This window comes from Sander vitreus, unplaced genomic scaffold (assembly GCF_031162955.1).
Source record: "Sander vitreus isolate 19-12246 unplaced genomic scaffold, sanVit1 ctg288_0, whole genome shotgun sequence".
Classification (NCBI taxonomy): domain Eukaryota; kingdom Metazoa; phylum Chordata; class Actinopteri; order Perciformes; family Percidae; genus Sander; species Sander vitreus.
In genome coordinates this window covers 52501-67500 of record NW_027595443.1, presented here as the reverse complement: position 1 = coordinate 67500, position 15000 = coordinate 52501, and the positions used below count along the sequence as shown (strand labels likewise).

The following is a 15000-nucleotide window of genomic DNA, read 5'->3' as shown; positions in this document are numbered from 1 at the left end:
TCTGTCTGTCATTGTGCGTGCTCGTGCGTGTGTGTCTGTGTGTGTGTGTGTGTCTGTCTGTCTGTCTGTTGTGCGTGCTTGTGTGTGTGTGTCTGTCTGTTGTGCGTGCGTGTGTCTGTGTGTGTGTGTGTGTTTGTCTGTCTGTCTGTTGTGCGTGCTTGTGTGTGTCTGTCTGTTGTGAGTGTGTCTGTCTGTGTGTGTGTCTGTCTGTCGTGTCGGTGTCTGTGTGTGTTTGTGTGTGTCTGTCTGTCTGTCTGTCTGTTGTGCGTGCTTGTGTGTGTGTGTCTGTTGTGCGTGTGTCTGTGTGTGTGTCTGTCTGTCATTGTGCGTGCTCGTGTGTGTGTGTGTCTGTCTGTTGTGCGTTTGTTTGTGTCTGTGTGTGTGTCTGTCTGTCATTGTGCGTGCATGTGTGTCTGTGTGTGTGTCTGTCTGTCTGTCTGTCTGTTGTGCGTGCTTGTGTGTGTGTGTGTGTGTCTGTCTGTTGTGTGTGCGTGTGTCTGTGTCTGTGTGTGTGTGTGTGTCTGTCTGTTGTGAGTGTGTCTGTGTGTTTGTCTGTCTGTCGTGTCTGTGTCTATGTGTGTGTGTGTGTGTCTGTCTGTTGTGCTTTTGTCTGTGTGTGTGTGTCTGTCTGTTGTGCGTGCTTGTGTGTGTGTGTGTCTGTCTGTTGTGAGTGTGTCTGTGTGTGTGTGTGTGTGTGTGTGTGTGTGTGTGTGTGTGTGTGTGTGTGTGTGTGTGTCTGTGTGTGTCTGTGTGTGTGTGTGTGTGTGTGTGTGTCTGTGTGTGTCTGTGTGTGTGTCAATCAATCAACAATCCCACAGTGATGCCTGTGATTGGTGGAGCTCATGCTGGTGAGGAGGAGGGGGGGGGTGTCAGTACCCGATCTGTGCTGCCTGCACGATCCGTCTGACGTTAGCCTCCGCCGGGAAGCTAACGTTAGTTTAGCTAACAGCTAATTGGGCTAACCGCTATTAGCTGTTAGCTAAACTAACGTTAGCTTCCTGTATTCAGTGGTGCGCGGTGGTTTATGGGAGGAGTAGTTCCTTCGCTCTGAGATGACGATATGTACCTTGTACCTTTGACTTTTTGGGGATTTTCTGTTCGTTTGTTTACTCTAAATGATGTGTTGTACGCGTATGAGTCACGTAGCGTCTGGTTAGCCTAAGACACGGTCTCAAACTCTTTATATACAGATATTTACAGACGTCAACGGGAGACATGACGGGACATTTACTTCAGGAACCCAAAGTCTCTCAGAGGAGGGGCGGGACTGGTGAGCTCTATGGGGAACCAAACGGGAGCGGGACGGGATTCAGGAGTCTTTCTCTCGGGATTTTGCAGGACAGCATTTTTGGGGGTGGGGACAGTCACGTGATCGGGATATGACGGGATTATTTTCGTGGGCTCGGGATGGGAGGGACAATTGATTCCCGTGTCACCCTCTAGTCCACAACTCATTGATTAATCTTTTCATCTCTAAACATGTTTTTTTTTATGCGTGTTTCCTCTCCAGCCTGTACCGTCGTACGGGACGCAGACGCCTCACATTCACAACAACTCTCACAGCGTAGACGTGCCAATGACGGAGATGCACACATGTAAAGACGGCATGTGCGACGCGGCGGGCGATAGGAACGCACACACCGTCTACTACAACATCTGCCAGGTGTGATGGGGCCAGACCGAGCAGCTCGCCACTAAACACCGCCCAGCCCGATATACAGCTCACCGTGCCATCTGAAGCATGAATAATCTTCTTCTGAGCAGCAGCAACGGCTTTGAGTTTAATTTAAGTGACAGGAAGTGTGGTTTATTGGACCAAAAGTGGATTGGATCTTTATTTGGAGCTTTGTTCTCTTGCTAACTTTTGATAAGAGAGAAAAATGGCTCCAAGGACAAAAAGGATTACAACGCCATCGTAATGGAAACTCACCATCAGCGCTAAAGTTGCAAGCTAGCCTGTTTGTTTTTTTAAACGTGGGAAGGTTGCTAAATATCAAGCAGAGACTTCAACCAGCATCTTCTGTTACCCAATCTGCACCAGAGGATTATGGGTACATGATGCCTGGATAATTTAGCAGAGCCTTTTTACCTGCTCTCCATCTTTACTCGGACTTGAAAGCCAGAAATCTCTGTTTGGATAGAGACAGCTTAAAGAGCCCCTATTATGCTTTTTGGGATTTTTCCCGTCTTTTCGTGTGTTGTAGTTGTAGTTTTTTTGTGTATGTAAGCCCAGAGGCTTGCTTGAATTTGGTTGACCAATCACAACATAGTGGGCCAGTTGACCAATCAGAGCAGACTGGGCTTTTTAGGAAGGCGGGCCAGAGCTCAGAGAGAGCGTTTAAGGTGGAGGCACTGCAGCAATGGGCAGTATGAGAAATGCATGTATGTTTTTTGAACATCAAAGCATGTGAACCTATTCCAGGAGAGTACAAATATGACACTGAAAAGGAGAATAATAGGGGCTCTTTAAGAAACCCTTTTAAAACACATGGCGGTTGACCTAAAAACAATCTCAGATCTAGACAATTTTTTGTGTTTTCTCTGGGATCTTCCAAAGGGACAAACTATGCAACACGTTCTCACACTCATCTCGTAAAATCTGGACGCTTGGTCAGGTCGTTCTTACTGATGCTAAAAGTCTCCTTTAGAGCTATAAGTAAACGTGCTTGGTCGGGACTATTGACGTCCCTTTAGAGCTATAAGTAAACGTCCTTGGTCGGGACTATTGACGTCCCTTTAGAGCTATAAGTAAACGTGGTCGGGACTATTGACGTCCCTTTAGAGCTATAAGTAAACGTCCTTGGTCGGGACTATTGACGTCCCTTTAGCGCTATAAGTAAACGTGCTTGGTCGGGACTATTGACGTCCCTTTAGCGCTATAAGTAAACGCGCTTGGTCGGGACTATTGTCGTCCCTTTAGCGCTATAAGTAAACGTGCTTGGTCGGGACTATTGTCGTCCCTTTAGCGCTGTAAGTAAACGTGGTCGGGACTATTGACGTCCCTTTAGTGCTATAAGTAAACGTGCTTTGGTCGGGACTATTGACGTCCCCTTTAGCGCTATAAGTAAACGTGCTTGGTCGGGACTATTGACGTCCCCTTTAGAGCTATAAGTAAATGTGCTTGGTCGGGACTATTGACGTCCCTTTTGACGTAGTTATTTAAGGAAAGGGTCGTGGGTCGGCGTACGGTTCTGTGACACGCGGGAGGAAAGAAAGAAGCGACTATAGCAAGCGTGAGAAGCGTGACGTGAAGCCCGCTCTCCTGGGTGAAAGTCCTGTTTGACCCATCCACCCCCCCCCAACCTCCTTACATACTCCTCTCTAAATCCTCTAACTGCTGCTCTCCCCGGTGCGTTACACAGACACGCTGAAAGACGCCTTTTTCATCTCATCAGACGCTGACAGACACTGTCCAAACGTCCTGATTTTACGAGTTCGGGATGAGAACGGGTTGGCCTCTGGGATCTTCCACATCTTTGTGCTGCTGCTCGTTATCTGTCTCGGGTGATACCACTTCAACAAACCTTTGCCAGAACTGTGTATTGTGTTGGCCGGTGCTTAGACTAGTTAAAGGGTTAAAGGGTTAAAGGGTCCGTCTAATCCGACAGCTGAATGAATCCAAGTGCTCTTAATCTTTCGACGTCCTCCTTCTTCGTCTTTTCGTTTGTATTTGAAAGCATGCTGGCATGCGTTCTGCCTGGCTTCACTTGAAGTCAACGTGCTGTTTTGACTTTATTGTTGCAAAGGAAAAACAAAGTCAGTTGCAGCTAACAGGTGCTAGTTTGGGTTCAGTTACTACTTTAATACTTAATTATGTCAGGTTTACAGATTGTTTACTGACATCTGAGATTGGGAGTCATTACTGATTATGTAAGTTTGACAAAATATCTTTTTTTTCCAGCACTTAAAAACTGAAATTAGTTGGTTTATAGAAGGTAAGAAATCAGTTTGCTGGTTAGGAAGAAGGTCATGATGAATTAAAGTATTATGATGACTTTACATGATTTGTAGCTGAAGTGTAATGTTGGTATTTTTCAACCTGGACCCTGTTTTCCCATCCATTGGTGTCTAGGTGACTAATTTGAACAAAAATCTTAAGGAATAGTCTTTAACACCATCAGTCAGCGTCCACTAAAGGTTCTGTTGTTGCTGCTGACAGACTCAGATTATTATTCTAAGTGTCTGACATTATGAAAGGATCCCTACAGAGATAGACCTTTTAGTTAAAGAGGAAGATCCTTTTAGTTTAACATGAAACAGCCCCGAAATCACCATCACCAAACTACACCAGACTCCATGTAAATAATCAGGACTTTTAGCGTGTATAGAGCCAGCATATCTCCACCAGACTCCATGTAAATAATCAGGACTTTTAGCGTGTATAGAGCCAGCATATCTCCACATGTAAATGGGTGAATTAAGGGTTTATTTCAACCAAACCAGAGTGGTGATTGTTGGAACAGTGGAAAGATGAACCAAGACGGCTTTTGATAGTTTTAGTTTGTTTCTGTCCACTTTGAATGAAGTGTGTGTGTGTTACGATGATTAAAGTCCTGATTATTTACATGGAGTCTGGTGTAGTTTGGTGATGGTGATTTCGGGGTTGTTTCATGTTAAACTAAAAGGATCTTAGTCTTTAACTAAAAGGTCTATCTCTGTAGGGATCCTTTCATAATGTTGTCAGACACTTAGAATAATAATCTGAGTCTGTCAGCAGCAACAACAGAACTTTTAGTGACTCTAACTGCTGCTGAACATTAGTCCTGTAGGGTAACATTACAGCTTGTTACTAACTGCTGCTGAACATTAGTCCTGTAGGGTAACATTACAGCTTGTTACTAACTGCTGCTGAACATTAGTCCTGTAGGGTAACATTACAGCTTGTTACTAACTGCTGCTGAACATTAGTCCTGTAGGGTAACTCACTTAGACACAGAAACATGGAGACATAGAGTCCAGGTTGAAAAATATCGAAGTTACACCTTAAGTGTAACTCATTATATTTGTTGAAGTGCTCCTTGAACTTCTCTCTTGGTGTTTAAGTAGTTGTGTTGTTTCAGTAAACGTAAAAACGTAGATCTGCCTTAACTTGACTGTTGACATTCTGTTGTTTTAATCCACAAACCTCAATGTTCATCTGCCAACGCACGCCGACAAACTTCAGCATTTCCAACTATTACCGATTTAATCAAACTGCATCATGAACTTCATGTATTGTTGTTTTTATATGGAACATCAAAGTGTTTTGGGATTTATTTTAATTTATGTTTTATTTGTATATCTAAAAATAAACATATTAATGCTTAATTCTCTCCGTTCAGTGATAGAGTACCGTGCATTATTGAACATGTGATAGTGACTTGATTGTCAAACATCAACAACATCAAGCTTGTGTTTAGCCTAGCTTAGCACACAGACTGGAAGTGGGGGGAAACTGCTAGCCTATACCTCCAACCAAAGAGAAAATGGGGTACTCTGATTTATGTCTTGGTCTTTGAATCAGGGATGCACCGAACCCAGGATTCAGCTTATATTGGGCTTTTTGACGGGGTTGGGTTTCTGCTGAACCCTACGCTGTCACTCCGCGCTACGCTGGTCGCCGTAATGACGGCGCCGTTGATTACGGGAAGGTGTTTACGTAGGTGGAGCTTCAATGCAGCAGGCTGAGAGGAAGTGGAAATGGAACTGGTGAGCAGAAAAAGTGTTGTTTGGCAGTACTTTCAGTCAAAAGAAGGCCATTCAAGTCCAGCTACATGTTCAATCTGCAATGCTGATTAGTCTGGTGGTGGCGAGGACCCTAAACAATACACAACATCACCGCTGTTACAACATCTGGTATGAAACATCTGGAAGAATACGAGCTGAGCATGAAGGAATCTACAGACAGCAGCCAGAATGCAGCAACTTCAGGTACGGCAAAGGAAGGACAGTCACTGTTTACTTCATTAATGTGTTGACTGTGTTCATGGACTGAGGACGGGACGAGGACTCAGCAGAATCTCAACCAGGGGGTTCAGGACTCAGCAGAACCTCAACCAGGGGGTTCAGGACTCAGCAGAACCTCAACCAGCTAACGTTATCATGAGCTAAAATGGGGCCGGTATGGCCGGCTAGTTAACGTTGACCGTAATGTATCCATCAACGTTCACAGATACTCATCTTGGCAGGTCGACAGGCAAATGCAAATGTTCAACACGGTCTTACGGCAGTTCGTGAAATGGTCACGTTATTTAATTTATTGAGTCCTCCAGAGTACCCCTAGGGGGACACGTACCCCCTGCAGTCCTCCAGAGTACCCCTAGGGGGACACGTACCCCCTGCAGTCCTCCAAAGTACCCCTAGGGGGACACATACCCCCTGCAGTCCTCCAGAGTACCCCTAGGGGGACACGTACCCCCTGCAGTCCTCCAGAGTACCCCTAGGGGGACACGTACCCCCTGCAGTCCTCCAAAGTACCCCTAGGGGGACACGTACCCCCTGCAGTCCTCCAAAGTACCCCTAGAGGGACAAGTATTCCCCGCAGACCTCCAAAGTACCCCCAGGGGGACACGTACCCCCCGCAGTCCTCCAGAGTACACCTAGAGGGACAAGTATTCCCCGCAGACCTCCAAAGTACCCCTGGGGACACGTACCCCCCGCAGTCCTCCAGAGTACCCCTAGAAGGACAAGTATTCCCCGCAGACCTCCAAAGTACCCCTAGGGGGACACGTACCCCCCGCAGTCCTCCAGAGTACCCCTAGGGGGACACGTACCCCCTGCAGTCCTCCAAAGTACCCCTAGGGGGACACGTACCCCCCGCAGTCCTCCAGAGTACCCCTAGAAGGACAAGTATTCCCCGCAGTCCTCCAAAGTACCCCTAGGGGGACACGTACCCCCTGCAGTCCTCCAAAGTACCCCTAGGGGGACACGTACCCCCTGCAGTCCTCCAAAGTACCCCTAGAGGGACAAGTATTCCCCGCAGACCTCCAAAGTACCCTTAGGGGGACACATACCCCCTGCAGTCCTCCAAAGTACCCTTAGGGGGACACGTACCCCCTGCAGTCCTCCAAAGTACCCTTAGGGGGACACGTACCCCCCGCAGTCCTCCAGAGTACCCCTAGAAGGACAAGTATTCCCCGCAGACCTCCAAAGTACCCCTAGGGGGACACGTACCCCCCGCAGTCCTCCAGAGTACCCCTAGAAGGACAAGTATTCCCCGCAGTCCTCCAGAGTACCCCTAGGGGGACACGTACCCCCCGCAGTCCTCCAGAGTACCCCTAGAGGGACAAGTATTCCCCGCAGACCTCCAAAGTACCCCTAGGGGGACACGTACCCCCCGCAGTCCTCCAGAGTACCCGTAGGGGGACACGTACCCCCTGCAGTCCTCCAGAGTACCCTTAGGGGGACACATACCCCCTGCAGTCCTCCAGAGTACCCCTAGGGGGACACGTACCCCCTGCAGTCCTCCAGAGCACCCCTACATACTGCAGGGGGAACACATGGACGTCGATGCTGCTGTCCTGCTATTTTTAACCCACTCACAGATTCAGTAATCCAGTAAAGCGAGCGTGTGAGCCCACATGACGACGTGCAGCCACAGGTGCTTGGCTGCTAATCCTTTCACTGCAGATTAAAACTACAATGAAGAGGAACAACAACACGGATTAAAAAGGGTTTACCGGGGGGGGGGGGGTCTCCTGGCTTTGCAATGCTGAGAGTTTATCTCCTCAAGGACGTTCACCGAAAACTTCGAAATTAACAGGTCGGGCCCGAACCCTGGACCTCTGCGTCGAGGAGGTACATGCGCGCCCGCTTCACCAATGAGCCAACCCGGCCACGCAACTTTGCTTTTCTGTGTAAAAATGTAAACGTTTTTCAATGTCTTGGTCGTCCTTTTGTTGCTTTTCCTGATATTTTGGAAATGTTTTTGATGTTTAAGTCACTTTTTCGGATGTTTTTGCCGAATTGTTATTTTTTCAAATGCTTCTATATCAGAAATTTGGGTTTCTTTAAACCAAACTGCCCCAAAATAACACGGATGGTTCCATAAGACGCTCTTCACAAAGGAAATTAAGGCTCAGATCTCTGTTTTCATAGCATTTTGGGGGCTGTATTCAGTTTTATAGCATTATCCTGACTAAACTTTGACATATCCGTGATTATCCGTTACCTTCGTTCCTCTGATCTAAACCATTAGTCCAAATCATTCATCATTTCTGCTTTTTTCTTACACAAAAAGTAGAAATTTTCATGTAAATGAGGTGTATTGACCATGAATTCCAAAATATAAGTGTAAAACTAGTGTAAGTAAATAGGTCCAGTGGTGAAAATACTGGTGTTAATGGAAAAAAGTGCCAAAAACGTTGAAATAAGCGACAAAAACGTAAATGTAGTTATCGTGTGGTGTAATTCACGCTGCAGCCTCTAGGGGGAAGCAGAGCAACATGAAGCTGTTGGGGAACAACTGAAGAAGACCAGAGTCTGTAGGGTCAAAGTAGGAATGAATATTAGTTCAGGATTCAACTCATGGGAGATTTTAGTGTCTGTTAGTGACAGAGGACGAACAGTTACAGGTTCAAAGGACTTCGGGGGGTCCGACCCAAGAGGGTTAGCTTCTCCTCGGACCGCGTAGCTCCTATGGCGCCATTCTGATGCTACCAAGCCATCACCTCCCGTTAGCATCCCGTTAGCATCCCATTGACTCCCATTCATTCTGACGTCACTTTGACAGAGAATAGCTTTACATCTGACGCGTTTAAAGACTCTATTTGTCCGTTGTTTATTTCTAAAGAAACACGACAATGTATAAAAGGCTCCATTACCTTGTAGCTCACGTTATGGCTCCGTAGCAGACGTTTTTATAACAATAGGCTAACGATTGGGTCATAACCACGAGACTTCCTGTCTCATAGTAGAGGAGTTACCGTATAGTACAGGAGAAGCTCTCAGGCAGTTTGGACTTCCATCAGCTGTTTAAGTGTAATGACTAATGTTAACTATCATTTTAGTGATCAATAATGAGCCTGTGTCTATGTTATCTCCTTACATATACCTACGCTCTCCGTCTCTGCTAGATTGGGAATGATTGAGATTTCTCTTGGCACAGCTACCAGAAGACTTCCAACTTTCAGACAGGTTGCTCACGTCACATCTACGTCTTCAAGCTCAGTTGGAGGCTGCTCAGTAACGCTCAGCCATCACCGGGAAAGAGCTTCTAATGTCCTTCACTGGTCTCCGTCCAGAGACACGGGACCTGCTGGTCCATTATATACAGTCTATGGGTCCGACCCTCCTAGATGAGACTTGGACCCTCCCAAAAGGGATGAAAATAATAGTTTGGGTGGGGGGGGGGGTACTGAAAAAACTGTAATAAAATATAATGCCTATCCAAAGTGTTATGTATTTAAATGCAGTATTACCATCACATACCAACAATTCAGGAAATAATGAAATCATTTTCAACCCCAAACTGGACGTACACACCGCCGCCGACTGGAGCTGCAAAGAAGCTCTGGCCGCCCGGGCAAGGACGCTTGTCAAAAAGTACGGGGAAGCTGTTTGTTATGATTGTGATGTTCTGTTTCCTGTTTTATTTTGAAGTCCGTCCTGTCTCCCTTGTCCTGTCTAGATTACTTCCTGTCTTTTGTTTTCCCGCCTGTTTGATTGTCCTGCCCTGATTTGTGTCACCTGTTTCTTGTTAGTCCTTGTTAACCTGTGTATTTAGTCTCTGTGTTGTCGTTGTCTTGTGTGGGAGCGTTATGTTTCTGTTGCTGTTCAGTCTGTTGCTGTTCGTTCTGTTGCTGTTCAGTCTGTTGCTGTTCGTTCTGTTGCTGTTCAGTCTGTTGCTGTTCAGTCTGTTGCTGTTCAGTCTGTTGCTGTTCGTTCTGTTGCTGTTCAGTCTGTTGCTGTTCAGTCTGTTGCTGTTCAGTCTGTTGCTGTTCAGTCTGTTGCTGTTCTGTCTGTTGCTGTTCAGTCTGTTGCTGTTCAGTCTGTTGCTGTTCAGTCTGTTGCTGTTCAGTCTGTTGCTGTTCGTTCTGTTGCTGTTCAGTCTGTTGCCGTTCGTTCTGTTGCCGTTCGTTCTGTTGCCGTTCAGTCTGTTGCCGTTCAGTCTGTTGCTGTTCGTTCTGTTGCTGTTCAGTCTGTTGCTGTTCAGTCTGTTGCTGTTCGTTCTGTTGCTGTTCAGTCTGTTGCTGTTCGTTCTGTTGCTGTTCAGTCTGTTGCTGTTCGTCTGTTGCCGTTCAGTCTGTTGCTGTTCAGTCTGTTGCCGTTCGTTCTGTTGCTGTTCAGTCTGTTGCTGTTCGTTCTGTTGCTGTTCAGTCTGTTGCTGTTCGTTCTGTTGCCGTTCAGTCTGTTGCTGTTCTGTCTGTTGCCGTTCAGTCTGTTGCTGTTCAGTTCTGTTGCTGTTCAGTCTGTTGCTGTTCAGTCTGTTGCCGTTCAGTCTGTTGCCGTTCGTTCTGTTGCTGTTCAGTTTGTTGCTGTTCAGTCTGTTGCTGTTCAGTCTGTTGCTGTTCAGTCTGTTGCTGTTCGTTCTGTTGCTGTTCGTTCTGTTCTGTCTGTTGCCGTTCGTTCTGTTGCTGTTCAGTCTGTTGCTGTTCAGTCTGTTGCTGTTCAGTCTGTTGCTGTTCAGTCTGTTGCCGTTCGTTCTGTTGCCGTTCGTTCTGTTGCCGTTCGGTCTGTTGCTGTTCGGTCTGTTGTTGTGTGTTCTGTGAGTGTGCTTGTGTCTGGAGTCTACCTTTCGTCTCTGAGTTCCAGTTTTTGAGATCCTGTTCTGTTTGTTCTGGGATTAGTTTTTGCTTGTTGCTTTCTGGACACTTTTGGTATGTACTTCATTTTTGTTTAATAAATCATCTAAACTGCATTTGGGTTCAAGCCATTCCTGACAGACGTGACACTGTTTGAGGCTTTGGCCGCTCTGACGTAGCAGCATAGATGTTCCATCATGGAAAAAGCTCAAGCAGCCACTGCTGGCCAATACGTTGACACTAGAAACCTTTTATTAATGACATATATAATGATGAATGTGTATTGGTTGTTGGTGGCAGCGATGTCTGTTAGCAGTTAGCTCGCTCGTTAGCTGCTGAACTGCAGCAGCGTGCAGGCAGAGCGAGCAGCCGCCAGCTGTTGATGCGTGCAGGACTTCACCGTGAGCGGACTGTTTAGAGACCATGTGACCTGCAGGTAACGTTAACTGGTCCCTGTACGCAGATATCATCAATGATGGGGAGCCCAGCAACGGCCATGATGAGCTCCTCCTCCTTTTTCTCTGAACTAATGTTTTGGTAGGAACGACAGCTTACATCGTATGTTTCTCTGGGATCAGCCAGCGTGAAGGACGTCTGTGTTCTGATTGGTTGCTGCTGAACGTCATAGCTCATTAGCATAACGTTGACCTACTTTCAGCTTTCTGATTGACGCTCTGGTCGCTCAAAACGCGACGCCGACAGATTTGACGCTCCTTGCAGCTGAGAGCAGCAGCTTCCACTGAAGATGAATGACTAACGGTATCTTTAGAAGCTCACGTCGGCGGCGGTGTGGACGTACAGTCCCTCCCCATTGGGCCGTACCATTGGGCCGTACCATTTCTCTGGTACGTTCAGACTGTTCGTTGCTATGATTCTTTGATGTCACTTCACCAGCTGTCAAAACGTACGTACCAGCTACGGGCGCAGACGCTGGTGTGTCAGCGACACACATGGACTGCCATGTATATCATCATGTGTTGTGCTTTGTTGTAAATGTTAAGAGCAGCTCGTCATCTAAACAGGTTTTCAGCGCTGTCTTAATTAGGTTGTTCATAGTGTTTCTCTCTATAATGAAGTCATGGTCTAGCCAGCTAGCCAGGTCGCTAAATGTTCACGCAGCTCCTGAAGCTCTCTGTACCAAGCAAATATTATCCATAGCTTGGTGAAACTAAGCCAAGAATGGTTGCTTTAATGCAAGCACTTTATTATCTCATGGACAAGGTTGTCGGATGGAAACGTGCTTAAATGTGTGTGTTTGAACTGCTGCAGAAGCTAGCTAGGCTAGGCTATCTGTAGGCCTATTTAGGCGCAAGATAGGTCTTCACTCCCGTCCTGAACAACATACATTGGCACAGATTGGTGGTTCTCATGTGTTTAAGCCTATAGAAAATGGAGAGTGACGTCACCAGTTGAAAACAGCTGTACCCCCCCCAAGCTCACCGTATAATGCAAACACTGCTTGAAACCTGTTTAATATCCTGTGTGGCCTGCATCCCGATGCAATGCACCTGTAACCCAGTAGTCCCCCCCCAAGGGAACATATAATGTGGATGACAAAACTGACTTTATTTTTTAATTATTTACATTCATAACGAACCAAAACAGAAGTTTTTTTCATGAGGTAGCAGTTCAAACCTCCAACATGTGAGTCCTGGAGCCTCGGGCGCATGAACGCTAAAATATCCAATTATAAATGCACAGTGAACGCAGCATTTCCGCTCCATTTGTTTCACATTCAGCGGAGTTTTTCTCTGACTCTGAATGTATGTAAATCTCTTATAACAGTGTTTTTTAAATAATGTTCCCCCTTTGATCAGTGTTTTTAAGCCATGTACCCCCTAAAGTCTCTATGAAGAGGAAGAATACAGCGATAGATTAACTAAACAACAGCCTTGGACCTGGACAACATTTAGATGACGATGGAAGTGACACGTACCCCCTGCAGTCCTCCAGAGTACCCCTAGGGGGACACGGACCCCCCGCAGTCCTCCAGAGCACCCCTAGGGGGACACGGACCCCCTGCAGTCCTCCAGAGTACCCCTAGGGGGACACGGACCCCCCGCAGTCCTCCAGAGCACCCCTAGGGGGACACGGACCCCCTGCAGTCCTCCAGAGTACCCCTAGGGGGAAACGTACCCCCTGCAGTCCTCCAGAGTACCCCTAGGGGGACACGGACCCCCTGCAGTCCTCCAGAGAACCCTTAGGGGGACACGGACCCCATCGTCTCCATCTCTCTCACAAGTTGTTTTCGTCATCGTTGAAGTCTTTGAAAGCAGGGTACCAGTAGCTGTCCTTTCTCTCCGACTTTCGGCTCTTGGGAGCGTTTTGGTTCTTCAGTCGTTGGACTTTCTTAATCCAGGAGATCTGAGCGGAGGCCAGGCTGATCATGAGCACCTGCCGGAGGAAACAAAGATTACAAATGCTTTATTTTGTGTGTGTGTGTGTGTGTCTGTGTGTGTGTGTGTGTGTGTGTGTGTGTGTGTGTGTGTGTACCTCGAGCAGCAGCAGTGTGTGTGTGTGTGTGTCTCTCTCTCTCTGTGTGTGTGTGTGTGTGTGTGTGTGTGTGTGTGTGTGTGTGTGTGTGTGTGTGTGTGTGTGTGTGTGTGTGTGTGTGTGTCTCTCTCTGTGTGTGTACCTCGAGCAGCAGCTGTGTGTGTGTGTGTGTGTCTCTCTCTCTCTGTGTGTGTACCTCGAGCAGCAGCTGTGTGTGTGTGTGTGTGTGTGTGTGTGTGTGTGTGTGTGTGTACCTCGAGCAGCAGCAGGCTGCCGGTAAGCCCAGCCACCAATAGAAGGTTGTTTTTGGCCCACCAGACGATCTTCTCCAGGCAGCCCAACAGGAAGATGTCCTGAACGCCGTAACGCGCCTCCAGCTTCTGCCTCTGCTTCCCATAACCACACATGGTGTTCAGCACCGTCTGCAGAGGGAAAGAACCATATATATATATAAAAATGGTGTTGTAACTGCGTGAACTGGGCTGATGTAACGTTAACGGACAGATGTTCAGCATCAGTCAGCGTCCACTGAAAGTTCTGTTGTTGCTGCTGACAGACTCAGATTATTATTCTAAGTGTCTGACAACATTATGAAAGGATCCCTACAGAGATAGACCTTTTAGTTAAAGAGGAAGATCCTTTTAGTTTAACATGAAACGGCCCCGATATCACCGTCACCAAACTCCACCAGACTCCATGTAAATAATCAGCACTTTTAGCGTGTATAGAGCCAGCATATCTCCACCAGACTCCATGTAAATAATCAGGACTTTTAGCGTGTATAGAGCCAGCATATCTCCACCAGACTCCATGTAAATAATCAGGACTTTTAGCGTGTATAGAGCCAGCATATCTCCACCAGACTCCATGTAAATAATCAGGACTTTTAGCGTGTATAGAGCCAGCATATCTCCACCAGACTCCATGTAAATAATCAGGACTTTTAGCGTGTATAGAGCCAGCATATCTCCACATGTAAATGGGTGAATTAAGGGTTTATTTCAACCAAACCAGAGTGGTGATTGTTGGAACAGTGGAAAGATGAACCAAGACGGCTTTTGATAGTTTTATTTAGTTTCTGTCCACTTTGAATGAAGTGTGTTTTACGATGATAAAAGTCCTGATTATTTAAATGGAGTCTGGTGTAGTTTGGTGATGGTGATTTCAGGGCTTCTCATATGAAACAAAAAGCATCTTCCTCTTTAACTAAAAGGTCTATCTCTGTAGGGATCCTTTCATAATGTTGTCAGACACTTAGAATAACAGACAGACAGACGGACGGGGGTTCTGACCTGGTTCTGTTGGCGAACGCAGCAGGAGAAGGGAACTCCACAGGCCTCCAGACTGGGGTTTGTGTCTGAGCATTCAAAGTAGACGTTATTGGACCAGTCCTTATAGTTCTCAACTCCACAGCACTGAAACTGCAAACACGACAACAATCTGGATCATAAAGCCTGATTTCGCCTCTCAGATCTTGAATCATTGCGGACGCAAATCCAATTCCTGACCTTCTTCTGGATGAAGTCGATGGCGTTCTCCAGGTCCTGGTCCTCCCTGTAGCAGACGATGGCTTTCATCATCAGCTTCTCCGTCCTCTCCATCACCTGCACAACAGAACCACGATATGGCGTTTTTCCATGCAACCCGTTATCATCCCGAACTCGTAAAATCGGGACGTTTGGACAGTGACTGTCAGCGTCTGATGCGGCGAAAAAGGCGTCTTTCAGCGTGTCTGTGTAACGCACCGGGGAGAGCAGCAGTTAGAGAGGATTTAGAGAGGAGTATG

The 15000-nt window shown here is 46.9% G+C and overlaps 2 protein-coding genes across 2 annotated transcripts in view; one reads left to right on the top strand and one right to left on the bottom strand.

Moving 5' to 3' along the window:
- The window catches only part of LOC144513572 (excitatory amino acid transporter 5-like), a 21386-nt gene extending 18382 nt beyond the window's left edge, over positions 1–3004 (top strand). Inside the window, exon 11 of the mRNA XM_078244681.1 lies at positions 1511–3004. Coding sequence (XP_078100807.1) covers positions 1511–1669 — 159 coding nt within the window. The 3' untranslated portion in view covers positions 1670–3004. The remainder of the gene's footprint in view (positions 1–1510) is intronic.
- Positions 3005–12268: 9264 nt separating this feature from the next.
- LOC144513571 (tetraspanin-33) overlaps positions 12269–15000 on the bottom strand; it is an 8746-nt gene continuing 6014 nt past the window's right edge. The window contains exons 5-8 of the mRNA XM_078244680.1: positions 14723–14818; positions 14507–14635; positions 13469–13636; positions 12269–13115 (exon numbers count right to left, since the gene is read on the bottom strand). Coding sequence (XP_078100806.1) covers positions 12957–13115; positions 13469–13636; positions 14507–14635; positions 14723–14818 — 552 coding nt within the window. The 3' untranslated portion in view covers positions 12269–12956. The remainder of the gene's footprint in view (positions 13116–13468; positions 13637–14506; positions 14636–14722; positions 14819–15000) is intronic.